This window comes from Balearica regulorum, chromosome 2, assembly GCF_011004875.1.
Source record: "Balearica regulorum gibbericeps isolate bBalReg1 chromosome 2, bBalReg1.pri, whole genome shotgun sequence".
Lineage (NCBI taxonomy): Eukaryota > Metazoa > Chordata > Aves > Gruiformes > Gruidae > Balearica > Balearica regulorum.
The window spans coordinates 132989898-133008816 of record NC_046185.1 but is presented as its reverse complement, the minus strand read 5'-3'; the positions used below and the strand labels follow the sequence as shown (position 1 = coordinate 133008816).

At 41.7% G+C, this 18919-nt stretch overlaps 2 protein-coding genes across 5 annotated transcripts in view; one reads left to right on the top strand and one right to left on the bottom strand.

The window, feature by feature from the left end:
* Positions 1–147: 147 nt before the first annotated feature.
* On the top strand, positions 148–7566 carry MALSU1 (mitochondrial assembly of ribosomal large subunit 1). The gene is made up of 4 exons (XM_075746010.1): positions 148–379; positions 2356–2534; positions 5508–5589; positions 6785–7566. The coding sequence occupies exons 1-4, from the start codon at positions 148–150 to the stop codon at positions 6961–6963; spliced, it is 672 nt and encodes a 223-aa protein (XP_075602125.1). The 3' UTR covers positions 6964–7566.
* Positions 7567–10738: 3172 nt separating this feature from the next.
* Positions 10739–18919, bottom strand: part of IGF2BP3 (insulin like growth factor 2 mRNA binding protein 3) — a 119429-nt gene continuing 111248 nt past the window's right edge. For all 4 annotated transcript variants that reach the window (XM_075746003.1, XM_075746004.1, XM_075746002.1 and 1 more), the window contains 3 exons: positions 15788–15919; positions 14291–14404; positions 10739–13370 (listed from right to left, as the gene is read on the bottom strand). In XM_075746003.1, coding sequence (XP_075602118.1) covers positions 13269–13370; positions 14291–14404; positions 15788–15919 — 348 coding nt within the window. In that variant the 3' untranslated portion in view covers positions 10739–13268. The remainder of the gene's footprint in view (positions 13371–14290; positions 14405–15787; positions 15920–18919) is intronic.

The window sequence follows — 18919 nt, the reverse complement described above, 5'->3', positions numbered from 1 at the left end:
TCGCAGCCCGATAACGGACGCCTCCTCAGCCCGCCGCCGCTTCAAGACAGGCGTTGCGCACGCGCCCAACGGCCCCGACCGACCGACGGCAAGATGCACCAGTGAGGTGAGAGGGGCGTCGCCGCAGCTAGCCAATCGCTGGGCGTCATGCCGGGGAGGGGCGGGACGCGGTGTCGGAGTGCGGCGGAGGGCATGTGGCGGGCAGTGTCGGCGGGGTGCCGGCTGCTGCGGCTTGTTTCCGCCGCGGGGGCGGCCGCCCTCCGGCCGGAGCCGCCCCCCCGAGTGTTCGGGGCTCCCCGCGGGGCCTGCGCGGCGGCGCGGGGTGCAGGAGGCGGCGGAGTCGGGGCGCTGGGGGAGGCGGAGCAGCGCCAGGCGGCAGGTAGGGCCTAGCCGCGGGGCGGGGGACGAGGTGCTGGGGTAAACCTGTGGGTCCTCCCGGTGCGCGGTACTGGCCGTGGTCCTTTTGACTTCCCGCTTCGTACTTTAGTATGGTTCTGTCACGACTGTAAGCTTAATCATTCTCCACGTGTTCTCAGAAGGCTCCTGCAGGCCCGCGGCCTCACTGGGTGAGGGAACGCGTGTGTGGAGCAGGCCCTCCCCTGCTGGTAAGACACTGCCCAAGCGCCCTCAGAGCTGGCAATTCCGCGGGCGTGAAACACTGCTTAACGTGGTGTCAGGGCCTCTGGGCGAGGTAAGGCGCAGGCCTGGCAGGCCCAAGCGTGATCGTGAGGCGGCATGTCAAGGAGGCCGCCGACCCGAAGGCCCTGGGCCCTGCCCTGCGCCCTCCAGCTCTGTGAAATGGTGCCCTATGCGAAATGTAACGCCTCGGGAAGAAAGTACCTGTTGAGGACGCACGGAGTCTCATTTTGCAGCTGCGGGAGGATCTTGGGGCAGCCTAGTGCAATGGAATCGTCCTTACCTCGGCTGAGACCACGGGCCTGAGGGTCACGGCGTTTGTGCTGAACCAGCATCACCTCCTAAGCCCTGCTGTGAAGTGGGGAGTCGGTGGCTAACGTAGACCGAGCCTGTGTGCAGATACGTAGAGGAACCACGGTAGTGGTTCTGAGCTGGAGGTGTATTTCTCTGATACATGCTTGCAGAGAAATTTCCCCACATAGATAACAGTTTTTGTAGCACCGTGGCTGGTTATGGGTATAAGCATTGTGTACACAGAGCTGGTTTGTTGTGGTAGCTGTTCTGCAAATCTTCTCTAGCCTAGATCTGACCGTAACACTCAGTATGGCAGAGCGTGCCTGGGGTTGTTTAGACCATTCGTTCTCTAAGTAGGCACTAGAGACTTCACATGTGGCTACCAGGCAAATATTTAACTTTTGTAACCACTGCGTCTGGAGGAGCTGTGGCCACTGCTAATTTTCTGCATGTGTGACCACAGCAAAAGTTGAAAGAGTGCATGAGTCCCTAAGCTCAAAGGCTTTCATTTACAGAGATCTGATCCAATTTCATATCCCCATTCATGTATATAATTATATGTAGCTATTGTTCTTTTGTTTGGCTTTTTCTTTATATTGGTAAATATAAAGCTTGGGTTTATGCTGATGCTCAGTCTGAAATAACGTTCACTTTATAGTGGCAGGCATGCATTGCTGACAGATTCAAATTATGCCTTAAGTATGCACACAAGTTGCATCTACCTAATTAGGGCAAATTAGAAATAAACTGATTTCATGGTGTGAACAGAAGGTAGTTGCGCTAATTTACTAGTTTCTCAGATGGCTTGCTTAACTGTTGAAAGACTAGAGCTTTGTCTACAATATCATAATCCTCTGTGGCAGAACAAGCTAGGGAAAAAAGAGGACTTGGCTTTACTCAGTGTGAAGATAAAAGTACCTTCACACTGCATTACATAAGCTCCATTTTCAATATATTGATTTCATCTACTTAAGATTTTAGAGTAATTTCATCACCATGTATTATGACAGGCCTGTTGAAAAGCATTGTCCTGAAATATTTTTAATTTTGTCTGTTGTTTTAATAATGTCTGCTGAAGTACTTACATTTCATTCATCTTAACTGACAAATATTTGATGATAGCATTGACTTTTAAGTACTAACAACAAGAAGTTACCTAAAAGAAACTTTCTTTGCTAACTGCTATATCTAGTGATAGTGTTATTTACCAGAAGAGTGCTTAGTTCTCAACTTTGATGGTTTTAAAAATTATTTTTAAAAATCTGTGGTTCATGTTTCATTGTCAGTATCAAACCAAACTCCATAGTGAGTGGCCAGCTTAGGCTGTAATTCAGTTCATTGCCATTTTATGTTTTCCTAAGTGGTTGATTTTTGCAATTAAAAAGATGAATTGCCATTGTATTTTTTTTCTTCTGTCTGTTCCAGATACTATTCTTCCAAAGTTCAACATTGACTTTGTTGTAGCTCTGCTGAGGCAAGAAAATGCTAAAGACATCTGTGTCATCCAGCTACCTCCAGAAATAAAATACTGTAATTATTTTATAATTGTGAACGGATCTTCAACACGACATCTCCATGCAATGGCACATTACATGCTGAAAATGGTAAGACAGTTCCCACTGCACTCTCTGTGTTTTGTGGAATGGTTTTAAATGTTGTGAAAGGTATTTCCCTGGGATTGCACATATAGGGGTATACCAGGCAAGCTGAAACTATCCTTATGTCATTTAGTCCTGAATACATCTAGCAACTAACTGTACTTTTTTTCTTTAGTGGTACTACTCAATGTGTAGAGAATATATTTTAAAAACAGACCTCGCTGTATTTAGAACAGTGGTGACATTAGCACAGTTTGGTGGCTAGAATGAGAATGATGTGAAGTGGCAATGATGACCTATGTCCGCTCTTGTCTTCTGTCCATCAAGCTTCATAGCTATTCCCACTCATGCAAAATAGCTTAATCTGACTGTTCTCAAACCCTAATCCCTAAAATTTCCAGATTCTTTCTTATATTATAAGGCTGGAAAAAAGATGGCATGTTATGAGGCACAGGATACCCTCATGGGCTTACTAAAGCAAACTGCTAATTAATAGTCATCGTACTGTGCATGTACAGGAGGAAAGGAGAAGCAGCAGCCATCCTTGCACAGAAATCTTTCACTGTTTGACTGTGGTGAAATGTGAGCTTTTCAGTACAAAAATAAAGAGCAGAATAAGAATACAGGTAGAGCTTAGGGATGAGGACCAGATTCAGGGAGGGAGAAACTTTATGGCCGGAAGAGAGCCAGCTGTTACAAAGCACAGTGTGAGAAGTATGACTAGCCCCCATCTCAGTCAGCTGTCTGTACTCAACCTGTAGTTTGTCTTCTCTTCGTGCACCTTCTTTCCCTTCCTGACCCCATTTTTTCCTTTGGCTCTTGGTTTTACTTTCTTCCTTCCAGTCCCATTGGTTTCAACTTGAGACTTGAGGGGTTGGGAATGGGAGAGGGGAAGAAGGTATTGCATTTCAGTGCCTTTCTGAGCAGGTGAGGGGAGTTTCTTGTGTTCTCTGCAGGAACTGATGCATCTTTGCAAACTAAAATTTTGCCTCAAGTTAGAAGTTGTATTAGGTGATTTGAATGTACTAAATTTAAGTGCTTAATACGTACTCTATTACTTGCATAACTTGCTAGTGTTAAATCAATAGCTCTTCATCTCCCCCAGACTGAGATAGCAGTGAGTGCCACCCACCTTCCAAAAACATGCCTGTGCTACAACTGGCTGCTCCCTCTGGTGGCTGTGAGAGCAGCTCTTCTGTGAGGGCAAAGCCTCTGGGGAGATGTGGTGTCCTCCTGGGCATCCTGAGAATCCGGGAAGCCTGGCCAAGTAGTCAGGAGTGGCTGAGCTCGCCTGGCATTGAAAGTTTTCCAGGCAAAAAGTAACCTGAAGCTTAAGCTGTAAAGCAGAGTAGGTGCTTGGGATTGCTGCTAGGCTGCTGGCTAGCTTTACCATTGCAGTATCTGAAATGTTATAGTAATGCATGATTTACACTAAAATGCAGAGGTGCTTGTGTAGCGTGAGGGTTTCCCACTTTTCTTTCAGTAGTTTGTAAATGGCAAAGTCCCAACTACTGCTTACCCCTTCCAGTCTAGTTTCAGACTGGATCAGCCTTTCCAACCTCTGTTACATAGCTGACGACAGTGCCTGCTGGGCACTGTAGTATTTTAAGCAGACTTTCAGAGAGTCCTTGACAATTATCGGCTTTTGAGGATATCTCACAAGCTATCATAAAGAAAGGCAGGTAGAACTTGTTCTGAATTACATTTTGAAAGTTCTCCATTGTGGTTTGCAAACGGGGGCCATTGTCCAGCAGCTAGCATTGCGTGGGAATGACCAGCAACAGTTGTATTTTGTGATAATTGCTTTCCCAGTGAAGTAGGACTCATTTGCTGGCCAGGCCATGCTGTTACAACCTGTTATTTTGTATTTTGTCTTTCATAGGAGAAAGGACCATTACAGCTAGGTAGTTTCACTCTCTTTCCTTGTGGCCTTGTGCTGAAATAAATCTTGTTTGGTTGGGTTTTTTTTAATTTCAGCTTGAAAAAGGTTTTCATATTTTATTTGATTGACTGCTTCCACTAGAAATAAGGTAGACATTTGAATAAAAAAGCTCTGTGAAGATGTAGCTGACTTCCCTTTTTTTTTTCTCCTTCCTTCCTTCCTTCTTTCCTCCCTCCCTCCCTCTATTGATGTTTCTTGTGAAGAAACAAGTAGGTTATGGCCAGATCTGAAAGAGACAGTACTTAAGCCTCTAGCTGTCAAATTTCTTCAGCTCTGGTGAGTGCTCAGGTTCTTTATGTGCTAGGTGGGGAGAGCTGGGCCTCTCAAGCTGACATCTAGGAAAGCTACTGCGTTGGATAGGGAACCAACTGCCTTGCCCTCACTGAGCTTTTGCAGTTCAGCTTTGAGCTACCTGCTCCCCTGTCTGACAGTGGTTCACAGCTTGGAAACCTGTGTGCCGGTTGTGCCCCCGCCCCCCCCCATCTTGCACTGAGTGTCGAGAGCGTGCTCTCAAGAGGCGGGAGGCTTATTTGAGTGCTTTCCTCATGGCATGTATTGAAACTTGTTTTCTCCCCACTCTCCCATCTGAGATGAGGATAAGCTTGGCATCTCCATTTTTGCATCCTTAACTAGCCAATATGAAACAACAATGAATGGTATCTGAAAGGAAATAAAACTTAGTGGTAATGGCAGTTACAGAGAACCTATAACTGAAAGACTGACGCTAAGAAATTGCATTCAATATTCATCATGAGAAAAAATTGACACCTATAAAATTCCTGGTTAACTGTATAGGAATTCAGAGTGTTAGAATTCAGATTTGATACTAAATCCCATTGAGAAATCTGTACTTATTTTCCACTGCTGCAAGTGTATATTAATTTATTTTTTTTTTTCAGACCTCAGGAGCAATGTTAAGTAATCTAACCCATTTCAGATTTAAAACAACTCTAGACAACTCAGCAGAGTCTTGTTAGGTTCGAGTGCTTTTAAATAAATGTGAAATATTTAATTTTGTGCCATTGTTTCTCTCTCAGTACAAGCATCACAAAGAAGAAAGTGATCCCCATACTCACATTGAAGGGAAAGAGACAGATGACTGGCTGTGCATTGATTTTGGTAAATATTTGTGAATCTGACAAATAAGAAGGTCTGCATGAGCCCTTTGCTGAAGGAAGCATCTCACTGTGACCCATGGTTGCTGTGGAGTGTTCACAGTACTCTGCTGTTTTGGAATTCCAGTTGTTGCTTGAACTCGTCGAGATACTAAATTCTCACTAAAGATCATTGGCACTGAGAAGAAAGCAGTAGCTATTCTTGAATGGCTAAAACACGTCTTAATAAATCAAAAATAACAGTAGTGGAAAGAGAAAAGCTACTTCAGTCAATTTTCTCAGGCTTATACAATCCCTGTCTGGAGGAGTGGGGGCTCTTTGCATGCTGCCCTAGAGTGAACTTTTGTACAGACTTTTCCACTGTCCAGATCATACTGTGACGGGGTAAAACCTCAGTCTTAAGAAGTTGAGTTTAATTCTTTATTCTACAAGTGTGAAACTCTCTGCACAAACATAAAGGACTTTGCATTCAGAAAGCATTTCTCCTTCACTGCTAGCTCTAGAATCTCACCCTCTGTGTTTTGGCTGAAAAGCGAGCATGGGTGGGTGAGGAGCACTGCAGCCAGTGATGTTAAGTCTTGGTTACTTTACTGTCAATGATTTAATAGTTATAACTGAAAACAGATTGAAATTTAAGGGCATAACTAGGAAAAAATTGCATTAGCAATACACTGGAATTAACATTCTCTGCTATTATTGGCACAGAATTAATGAAAACTTGTAAGAAACAAAAAAACCTTATTACATCAAAGTTTGGACCTGTTTCATTATTAAAAAAAAAACACCACCCAAGAAGTGTGAGCAACACACCTCAGGAAAATTACTTGCCTATAGCTGGATGTTGTTGGTAATCTAGGAAAGCTGAAAGTCCATCTGTAAACTTAGGGAGGGGACTCTTTCAAGTAAAATGTCTTTCAGCTTACTTCTTTGGTCTTGAGTCTTGTGATAGTGGTTTAATTTAAACCAGAGTATTGTCCCTCTCATTCTCCTGGCTGTGTAGTCTTGGAGTCTTTTTGAAGGACTGACCAATTCCTCACATTCTTCAAGAACTGGAATCAACAACTTAAGCAGCAGTGTCCACCAGCTGACCTGTTCTATCTAGCCAGAACAGGGGTGGAACTTGAACTCTTTGTGCAGCTGGAAGTGTAGTCATGCCTTGCAGTTCACATTAATTTATTGTGAATTTCTGTTCTATGCAGGTAGCATAGTGATGCATTTCATGCTGCCAGAGACACGAGAGGTCTATGAATTGGAGAAGCTATGGACTCTCGGTTCCTACGATGACCAGTTAGCACAGATAACTCCACAGTCACTGCCAGAAGACTTTATATTTGGACTGACTCCTAACAGCAGTGACCATCTTGGGATGAGAACTTAACACAGCTGCTGAGTGGAAAGAGAAATGAGTATGCCTTCACAGATCTGGGGCAGAGAGTCTGGAGTACTGACTTAACAGCCACTACAGATGATCAATGTAAACAATGTATTTATTGGACATGTCTCAGTAAAGTTCTGAACACGCTGCAAAAATGATCAGAATGATAGAATCATAAGAATAATTTAGGTTGGAAAAGACCTTAAGATAGAGTCCAACCCCAAAATGCCAAAGAAGGAATCCTGTCATACGGGAGCTTCCTGGGGGAGCCCCTGTCTCAGCAGTTTGCAGTGAGAAGAGTGGGGCAAAGACAGCTGCTTAAGGTATTTACCCTGAAACTCACCCTCAGTCTCTGCAGTAGTTGTTTTCTAGTATCTTTGAAAGACCTGCCTATAGTGGCAGTGCAAAAACAACTTGGGTGCTACAAAGAAAAAACTACCTGAAATAGTACAGTTTAGATGAGGCTTCTTGTATTAAGCCATTTGCTTCTGGTCACGATGAAGCAAGTCATGCTCTGAGTTAGGGAGGAGAGAAAACAGTGGTGTTACTGAACACAGAAAAGCCAAGAGCCGCAGTGACAAATAAATGAGTCTTGAGTTAACAGAACAGTAAGTCTGGTTTTCAGCCAAGGCCAATCTGGTTTTTATTAGTAAAAAAAAAAAACCCAAAAACAACCCCAAAACCGGAAGAGCTTCCATTCCTTGTCTTCATGTTAAAACCTTCAGCTCATTTAAGAGTGCCCCTCTCCTGGTTTTCATCTCACCTAGTTTCTGGAAAAGGACACAGGCAACATGCTATGGCAATGTAAACCTTCAGCTCCTTTGAAGTAGGTGAAAGTAGTTCTGAAGGAAGCCCTCAGTCACTGAGCATTACTTGCTGCTAATGGACTGTTCAGCACTTTCAGAAGTCACTGGGCAGAGTGTTCTTCATCCGACTGCTGCATGGGCTAATAACCAGTTAGAAGAACTTCAAGATGATAATAAAACTTGTCTATGTGAAGCAAGATGCTTTTGTCCACTACAGGATGGGGCTTTCATCATTAGACTAGGATCGATTCCTTCCAGAGAAGCTTGCTCTGCCATGCATCAGGAAGCAGGACCAGTAGATCCTGAGGGTAACCACCTTTTCCCCCCTCATCATCCCACAAACTACTTCAACTGTGCCTGCATCTCTTCCCTGTGCAGCAGCTGCTGTTTGTAATGCTCAGAGAAAGTGACCTTGGGTTTTTTTTTTTGCCTGTGGTTGTGTTGTACAGGGGGAGGTGTGTGGTTTGGGTTTGTTTTGTTTTTATTAAAAAAATCCACCAACCTTCTCCCTCATTTCAGACTGGTCATGTTTTCTTGCTGCGTCTAGCCTCTGTTCTTTTAGGAGTAAGTGCCTCTGAGTTCACCTCCTCTTTGATACAAGGCAGCAGATAGTTCTGCAAATTAAGCAAGGAGCATTTCTTAAATGTAGTTAAACTGTGCAGAGAAATCATTTTAGCCCACAAAATAAAGGTAATGGTGGTAAGTCTGACTGCAAAGATTTTCAAAATGCTTCATGATACTTGTCAATAAGTAATCCGGGGGGGGGGGGGGGGGGGCTGGGAGAGATAACCTTGGCTGTCTTACAGAGAGATGAGTTCTAAATCAGACATCTCCTCTTAGGAGGGATACGTAGGAGTAACTTTGGATCATTCCCTGAAACCATTTGCCTTTTGCTGCTGCTGCAGAGAAGTAATCCTGGATCAATAGAGGCAGGTTCAAGCAAACATTACGCTATTATGTGAAGCCACATTTAGTAGCCAGAACCATACACAGTATCCTGTCTCAAAGAGCACAGTAACAAAAGGAGTGCCCAGAAAAGAACACTGAGAGAGGGAACAGCTTCTGTGTGAACACACTAGGACTCTTACTGCTGGAAAGGGGTAATAGTCCATAAGACAAGGCCTTCCACCCCTCCCAAAAACAAATTAACTGAGGAGACAAAAACCAGTAAAATAAAGTATAACTGAATTTACTGCCAAAACACATTGTGAAAAGGAATTATATGGAAGATCCACTGGTTGCTATTAATCAAAACTGCTAGCTCAGGAAAACTTCCTCAGCCCCCATTTAACAGCAGCAGTCATCACCTGTGCCGAGCTACTGCAATGCCCCAGGCAGGTTACCTGCCCAACTCCAAGAACCTTTGGCCCAACCCTCTGGAAAGCTGGGGCCTAGGAATTAACGGAGACAGCCTGGCTGATCAGTACTGTGCAACATTAAAGCCCTTTTGGAAGGAAAAATTTGGGAATGGTTTCAGTTCTGTGGATCAGGTGATTTTTGTGTAAAATAAAAATACTGAGGAGCTTGTCCCATAAGCCTACAGATTCACCATTCAGTCCTGTACAGAGGTAGGTGCAGGTTTGCCTCTGTGTGGGATCCCTTAATGATGGGATGAACAGGAGAAAATTATCAAGGTGGAACTTTTGTCATCATTTCACCAATTTCCTGCACTGCATTTGAGTAGCTTCGTTATCAAGCAGCATTTGCATCCATCAGTTGAGCTAACATCTCTGTTACAGCCCAGCTTGAGTGCTTACTCCACAATTTTTCATCTGCATTTAAAAATCCTGTGCCCTAGTACCACGTTGAGACCATGCTGTCCTGCGCAGCATACATGCTTCATTTAATGGAAACTAATACAAAGAGCGCATGCCTTTGAAATTGCGGCTTAGGAATAAAAGCTTTGGAAGGTTAGAAGCAAATAAAAAGCATCATGATTAGGCAAATGCTTAAAACGGTCAGGGGTTTAGCTGTCGCAAATGCACCAGCGATACAGAGGAAGGCTTAACTTCTTATGTTGACTCAAATGGCGGGTATGCCAGTTCTGAGAAGATGGCTCAATACTGGTGTGAAAAATGAGCTTAACAGAGTTCCCTGTGAAATGCAATACCCTATATGCAATGTCTGCTACAGGTATCATTTCCTCAATTCCCTCTTTTCTGCTGGCTGGTCCCAGTAAATGAGGTGTGAAGACAAGTGGGAGGGTGCAAGAGTTTGGAAAACAAGTTTAGTTTTCCACTCTTTACAAGATACAAAATTCTACTACTCATGATGCTCCTTCATTCCCCAATCCCTCCCTCTCACTCCAAAGCATTCAGTTAAACATCTAGTCTCATTTCTATTCCAAATAACCTTAACAAGGATCTAAATGGAGACATGATACCTCCTCACTGGCAAGCGGCACGTGCTTGGATGGTGGTCGTAGGAGAGAGATACAAGTTTGCATCACATTTGCTTGTTGGCATGACTGGTTCTGCCTATCCAAGCTGCTAGGCCATGTTCAGTACACAGCTCCGTCACGCTGAGAGCGCCCAAGTAGAGATTGGGTAAAAAGCAGCAAAAAAAAAAAACCAAAACCAAAACCCACCCCAAAAACTGCAATTCAGATCTCACTTCAAACCTGTTAAGAGATTCCTTCATGTTTGCCCTGGGTCAGGACTGTTGAGTACACTTCCCTTCCACAGCAAATCCACCTAAGTGATCTGCACAAGACTGAAACTATAGGTTTTACTACAGACAGTATGACATTGTTATAGAAGAGGGAGAAAATTAATTATAAGCCACAAAAGTCACTGCTTGTCTCGGGAAGTGCAAACATTGTAACCTGGCTGCTGGATGCCCTGGCAGCATGGAATACCAGCTATGGAACACCCTTATCCAGTTATTATTATGGACAGAAAACCAACTTGATCAAAGTACCACAAATACAGTCTGTCCCTATGCCTCATTAATTTAAAAAAACACCACACAACTTTATCTGATGATAGGAGTTAAACTCTTTATTCCATTCAGAGGCATCTGGCAAGTGGAGCTGCATTGGGGGGCACATTACAGATGAAAAATGATCCATACTTTGTGGATATTGAAATCATTTACAGTATTTACTTTCTAGCTATTCCCAAATACTCCAAATTACCAAGTCTCAATTGAAAAGAAAAACATGATTTACCATACTAAGTCTAGAAATTTAAGAGATGACAGTATTTAAATCAGCAGATGTAAATGCAGCGCCTATTCGCAAAGTAATTTTTATGGAAAATAATGAAGTCAAATCCTTCTCAAATGTTAAGAAAGGAACGTCAGACTGACTTAAGCCTCAACAAAAATTAAAATGCTATGACTTTTCATACTTCAGTAATTTTAAATTCATTGTAAGAAAAAAAATTATCCTAAAGGCTAGATGAAGGTCACTGTCAAAAAAAGGAAAAGAAACTCATTTTTCTTTGCTAAAACTACAACATAAGTTTGTGGTTTTTAAACCAATTAGTAAAGAAGAGATGCAGGAAAAACACTTCAGACCATTTTCAAAATTATCTAATCTGTACAACAATGATCTTTGGGAAAATTATCTAGTCTATGTAGTAATGCCTCTATTTCAACATGAACCTAAGAGGTAGATAACAAAATGATGAAACAAATGTTTTTGCTCGTTGTGCCCCTCAAATCAGTGCAGCATGGTGATTCTGATCATCTCATGCACAAAAAACATCACAAAAAAAGGTTCAGAGGTAATAGCATGGCTCTGTCGACCACACACACAGGCGCGCACGCGCACACACACACACACAGCAGTCTTTATGCACCATGTGTTGCCACATTTTTTTTTTTTTTCTTAAACTGAGGTAGACTGAAGTTTATTGTAGAAACTTGAATGTGTCACTATTACCACAATCATCATTCAAATTACATTCGGAAATTAAAGAATTTGGTAACTTTCCTGTTATCCCTGCCTTTTGACATTTTTTTTTTCCTTCTCTAATGGTTGGTTGCAGAACGTGCATAAATCCTGCTGCATCTATTATAAGCCAGGCTAGAGAGGTTGTTTGTTTGTTTGTTTTTCTTGTAATAGTTTTTAAAACCTTCAAAGTGGCTTAGTGTGGCCCATAACAGCGGCTGGATATGTAAACTTAGCCTTTCATTATCTTTCAATGTGATCAAACACTGTTTGACCTTCCCCCATCGTGGTAACTGAAAGCAGTATGATGTGATCTGCAGACAGCAGAGACCCTCCTGGCCTCAAATACGCTCTAGCAGATCAAGTGTTCTATCAAACTGAAGATGAAGCTTGCTCTTTGAACAAAATGGCAAAGTCCAAATGGGCTGCAAATGGTTAAATGTAGCATTATTAGGTAGTGATGGTCAAAGGCACAAAGGGTTCATGCATTCAATCAAGTAGCACAAAAAAAAATTCAGCCTCTTGCAGCCTTCTAAATTTTTCCCCCAACCCCAGCCTCTTGCCATCACTTCCTTGTCCTGTTCCCAAAAAAGTACCGTCACAAACTTTTTCATCCCATCTTAAAAGAAAACTAAACGGCATTGCTGCTATCAGAATGTTGGCATCATTCACTATCTTTTGAACATTCACTGAATTTTTTTTTTTAAACAAATGATGGTGTTGAAGCCCTCAGAAAATCTGAGGCTATGTTTTTTTTACCCACCTTACTCCCATCAGCCAGCAGCTAGAAGTGCTCTACTATATTTTTCCCCGATAAGTCTGTAGTACTCCTGGCTGGTGGCTGATCAAATTTTAATTTTTTTTTAAAAAAATAAAATGCTCAAGAACTATTAGCTTTATAAAGTATACAAAATACCAAAAAAAAAAAAGCAAAAAAGGAACAATTTCTCATTGAGGTACTAAATGCCTGAGGTAGTTTAGTAAAATGCATATTTATCTTTTTATGCCCTGGCCAACACCATTCAACACTTCCCTTAGGTTATTCATGGCAGTGTTATGTAAAAATGCAACCAAATTCTTTTTAAAAAATGCCACTTGTTTCAACATTGGGACTAACACTTAAACTCTTGTCAATACCCTTGCTCTAACCCTAGCCCACCCCCAATCCCACCCTCCAAATGTGTTTCTTCTTTTACAACTGGACCTATGAGAGCAATGCCTTTTCTTTTTTGTTGGTTTTTTATCTTTTCTTTTTTTTTTTTTTTAACCAGTGAACTCAGAAGAGAAAGCTTCATTAAACCAAGTTCTAAAATTGTTGGGGAATAATAAGAACAATAAAAAAGACTAACGAGTTTATGTTAAATTGTGAGAATAGAACAAAAGGGAAGTGAAGGGGTCCTTATTTTAAAGCTGGGTTTCAAAAGTTTGAGAGAGCCTAAAGAATACATTCTCAGAGACAGCGTTCAACGGTTGCCTGGTCCTCGAACAGGTGATTGGCTTGGTGGATCTTCTGCATATAACTTCAACAGGTGCTCACCACCCGTCTCTCTGTCGCACAGTCTGTCTTTGGTCTGGCATCTGTCTCTGATGGGCCATTTCCTAAACCTTTATTTTCGTCTTGGCTGAGGCTGTCCGCTTTGCAATGTTTTTTGCTGTTGCTGCTGCCTTCTTACCTGAGCCAGTATTTCCTGAATTTTTCTCTGAGCAAGCTGAAGGACATAAAGAAGAAGAAACAACCCATCGTGATGCCATGCTGCAGTGACCGCTGTTTACAACCGACTATAGGTGCTACTGGGATTAAGAAAATCTGAAATAACTAAATTCCTCATACTAACAAGATTACTCATCAGTTAAAATACACTTGGGTTAGTCACGAGGTGCAACTTAATTTTTAATTTTTCTTCTTTTTCCACCTACCACAACTACCCACATAGTTTTCACATCTGTAATATAGAAAGCATGAGCATAGGAAGGTAACTACCAACATTAAGATTATTGAAGCTACAGGCTGCTTTCATTTTACTCCTCTGGAGGTACTAATGTTTTAGAAGAACCACTGTTTTAATAGAGTGTGGACAATTTTTTTTATATACCAGGGGATCCAGAAGGTCAGATGTACAGGACTTACCAGCCCTCCCATCTCCTTTCTGAACTACAAGTCACCTGTAGCAAAAGTATCAAAAGGAATTAGTCTGAACTAAGACTTAAGTGAGGGAAGGAAGCTTATGATCCTTCTCTTTATATTAAATCAGCAGATTGGGCAAAGTGGACAAAATGCGTATCTAGGTGGAGTTCTTGCCAGGACTTGGCTTGTATCGCCCATCTAAATTTCAGTCCAATCGCAGCTTGGGTTTTCTTTTGCTTTGAAAGTTTTAGCAGTGCCAGAGCCTACATAGACTGGTAGGAGAATTTAAGAAGATTGTTTTATATCTGTAAAAGTGCAATATTGTTATAAATCTCTCACAGGCATGAGGAAAGTTTATCACAGCAAGACAATAAGAGGAGCCTGGCATGCAGTGCTTTTTGTATCCTGAGTAAAAGCCTTCCATCCCTTGGCTCTGCACATGGACATAAGAGACAGATCACAGAAACATCACGGTAAGACAGAAATTCATTGGAGTCCTCCTACCTGGCATGCATAGAAATGACCAGTTATTTTCACAACCACCTGATCATTTTCATCAGGTGTCTGGTCACGAGGGACTACAACTTCTGCACTTGTCAAGTTTTGAAGCTCATTTACCTATAAATAGATAGTAGAAGTCAGAAAAATCTTAAACAAACAAATATCCCACAACCACCAAGCCTCAAAGATACTGCTGACCACAGAAACATCCTCCTCTAAGCTCGGTTTAAAGAAGGAACCCACTAACAGAAAGCATCTTTGTGCAGTAGTGTGTGTGCACTTTGCAAGATGAGCCTCTTGTGTCTCTAACATAAATTAGCACCAAGTTCTCTAGGTTTGTAGAAGTGTTTTGAAGACTAAATACAACACACAGAAGGTGTTAAATACATGACTTAAAAAAGCAAATAGATGCCACAGTGTTTACAGTTGAGTTTACAAGTTTAAGGTCAGAACACTCATACAATGTATAATGTAGGGAAGAAGAAAAAAGTCAAAGTATTTATACATTTTTCCTTGAAAAACTGCCACAAGATGGAAAACTCCAAACAGAACAATGAGAAGTGTCCAAAGTATTTTCAGTAGCCTATCAGCTTCCATAGTATTACGTAGAGGTATGGTTAGAGTCTTTGTCCTGTTTACACTCATTTTATTTTAGAAATGCATAACATTATTTAATCAAAAATTGTTTAGGTGAACAACTTTTCAGAGATGTTTGTCCTTAAACAGAGGTAATTTCATTACTGCAAGTAATGAAAGAGGCCACGTTGCCTCCTGACACTTAACTTCAAGACCCCATTGCACTCAGGGATGGAGACCAAAGACTGAACCGTTCTTTGCAGTTACCAGCTAGCTCCTGACTTACAACCATACGAAAATACTAGAGTACGAGCACCTTTTCAGGATTGAAAAAATCTCAGCGATGTTATTTTATGCAACAAACTGAGCCTAAGAAATGCCATCAATTAAGTTGAAGCAAAATTACTTTTTTTTATAATATCAAGGTCTGAACATGTCTTAATTTCCTACCATTTATTTAGAAGTTACACTTTCACTCAGTTTTGGCTGCAAATACTGCCTTTGGACACATTGCATTTGATTTTAATTAAATGAGATTAGTGAAATCTTTTTTCAAAATCTGGCATAAGCTAAGGTTTGCAGAAGCAGGTCTTGAGTGGGAACATATTCATTCTAAATGAAAGAACTACATTTCTATTAATAAAAGCCCTGCAGAGCCGAGTGGGACTATCGATTTTTGTTAGACTATTTTATTATTTATTTATTTTTAGATTAAATAAATCATTCTATGAGGTTGGCTTCTCTTGACTCCACACTAGAAGACAGGAAAGCTTAACAAGTACAGCTAAGAAAATAGCACCTGCCTTAATGTAACTTCAAAGGATTAGCTATTAGTTAGCTAAATGTTTAAGCTTTATACATATATACACACTGAAATAAGAAACATAACTGAACAACTTTAAAAGTTTTTTTTTATCTACTTACTGTTTTGCCTCCTTTACCAATAACTCTACCAGCAGCATAGGACGGCACTTTTATATGAGCCTCGAGTTTCACTTCTTCTTTAGGTCCAAAGAAATTTTCTTCTTTAAGTTTTCCATAGATCCTCCCTTGAGCCTGCAAAAATGCTTTCAGTTAGAGAGTGTGCTTGTTGAAATCTAGTTAACTTCAAGAAATTCCACAGAAAGGAGAATTATCAGCATTTTCCCCAAGAAATACAATAACTATTTTTCTAGGAGAAGTCTTTGTACCAAACTAGGAAGCACCGCTGTCCAACTTTAAAGATTGCATAACAAACCAGGGAATCATGGAGCAATTTAACAGAGATCGTTATTATTATGCTTTTCAGTAGAAACACTGCTTTTAAAAACTATTGCATCTCTATAGAGGTAAAGAGTGGTAGAGAGAAGAACTGTCTGTCTGAAGGACGTTTTTTATTATACCCAGAAGCACCGAATGCAATTCATTGGCTCAGAAACACATTCTTTAAAGGATGCTAAACTAAAAAAAAAAAAAAAAAAAAAAAAGGCAAGCCACACACCCCCCCAAACAAGTCATGGGATAAAGTCTCCAATTAGAGCAAACATCTTACTTTTATAAATCCATTACAACATATTGTTTAAAAATAAATAAATCTGAGCTTGCTCAATTTTCTAAAGTGAAAAATCAAACTGCCTTGATCTAAATAGCACCATGGGAACAGTATTACTCCAACCAGCACACGGTTCCCTTTTCTGGGGAACGCGCAAGTGCCAGGTAGCAAGAAGAATGTCCGCTGAGACTAAGCTCGTTAATTTTGCTGACTTTTAAACACATTTATTTCCTTATTCCCTGCTGTTCATCAGTGAATTCTTGAAATGGTAACTAGATCTTCTACTCTGCATCTCCTAGAGGCATCAAAAGAACATTTCTATTGAGATACCAAAGAGAGATGCTCTGTAAAGACCATAAACCTGGGACCACAAAGCCTTTCCAGTTCAGATTCTTTATCACCTTCTTTAAATCATGCTTACCAGTGCTGTCACTGCGTACATGCTAAATCCAAACATCTTACAGGCTACTGCTGCAATGGAATATGAAAAGTCCAAAACCATTGTATTTTAAATAGCAGCAGCTTATTTTATCTTATTTCTAGCTCACATTCTAAAAGCCTGCTCAAGTTTGTGCTACTCTAGAATGGGTAAGATGGAAGACATTTAGTTTGTGACCTTGGAGCTGAAAGTACTCAGTATTTTGGGAAAGTCAGACTCCACCTGAAGAATATAGAAAAAAATTTAGCACATGGCTTTGACCTAGGTGGAATACTGCAGGTCGTGGGACCCCGTCACAGAGGACAAAAGCTATCATCTTTCCAGCGAGACAAAAGACTACACAAAAAACCATACAAAAAACTCAGTACAACTACCATGTTCTGGCACCATCAAGAGCCCGAGAATCTGAGATTCCTGCTCCAAGAAAACACTTAAAAGAGTTTGGTAAGAGCAGATAAATTACTTACTCCCAGCCATCATCTGAGCTAGAGATTTTGAAACTATTTTCCAAATTTGTTAGAGACAGACAGTAGCCAGGATAGCCCTTTTTATTTCAATAGCAATGCTCTTCATGTGCACAACACCTTGACAACCTGTACAGGCTGCTGGGCTCAGTGGGAGAAATACTGTAGGAAAAAAGCATGCATTACAGCTGAATTATAAAGCAAGGTGGGATGTTGACATTTTAAAAGATAGTAGATGTATTTCCAACATCCCAAATCTTTCAGCTCTTGAAAAAGTCTTTAAGGAAACAACCTAATGGGGCTGCAGCTCCTTCACAGTAAAACAGTGGCTGAAATATGTTGTCTACACTAGATTCCACTTGGCTTGCACGTGTCCCAGATCCAAGGCAACATGATCATCTCTGGACATTGGTGTCACGGGTATGCCTAAACTCCAGGGAGCACTGCAGCAGAGGCTGTAAACAGTGGCATATTCTCTTCCCAGTGCCTTGCTAATAAATAGCCCTGCATACCGCAACATCCTCAGGCTACTGCTGCTGAGGAAGAAAGGGGTGCAGCCACTGCAGCTACCACGGACATGAATCACAGACAACAGAACACAATGTAGTAGGGAAAGGATGCCAAACTCACAGTCTCTGGGATGACACCGCCTCTCTGAGAGCTGGTTACTCATTTGAGCAGCAGCTATTCCCTTTTCAAGTTGTTGTGAACCCAGACTACATTCTTGGTGCCTAACGAGCAATAGCCTATGCTCAAAGATAGAGAAGACCCTTCTCAAATGGAGCTGAAAGACAGCATTAATGAAGCTTGGCCCTGACTGTAAGGCATGCTTCAGGTTAACAGTGGTGATAGAAGAAAGGACTGAACTCTGCCTATTTCAGTCCAGAGGGCATGGCTCAAAGAGTAGTAGGAGACTACAAAGAGTGGAGCTGAAGGAAGCCCCAAGGGATAATCCCTCTCCTTCATAACACCAGCACATTCAGGAGCATTGGCTGTGCTGGTGCATTGATCCCTCTTTGCAAGCAGAAGCCCAAGTGTAGAGAAGTGACTGACTGATGTGGTTTTAACCAACACATGAGGTGCAGAAAAAGGAGACTTTCCTCCTTACATGATCCAGGTAAGGGAGAAGAGCTGGCAAAAGAACTCTGTGGGACTTCAAGTCTATCTTGGGGAGGAAGCCTGAGGACAAGCCTTTGCCTGCATGAGAAGTCAGGATAAGGGGTGCCCAAAGCTACTTCGACCTGCTACTGCTTGAAGGCAAGTTCACTGATACTGGATGGAAAGTAAAAATAGCCAGCATCTGACCTGGTGCTGATCCCAGATCACAAGAGCACCCCGTATGTGGAACGTACCGCATGGCCAAGCCCACACGCACACAGAAAACCTCAGTGAGGCAGAGCTTCTAAATTATGCTTCGCTTTCAATAGCTTCTCAAATGTATATGGTAACTGAGCAATAATCCCAAACGCATCCAGCTCACTGTTACCACTGCAAAATACCTGCCCTGATACTTCTCCAAATCTCCTAAAGGCATTAATGAAACTGATTCGAGAGATGCCTGAAGTTTGTGTACCTCCTGCTCGCAAGATGCCCTGAAGCAAAAATACAAAGACGAAAATGAG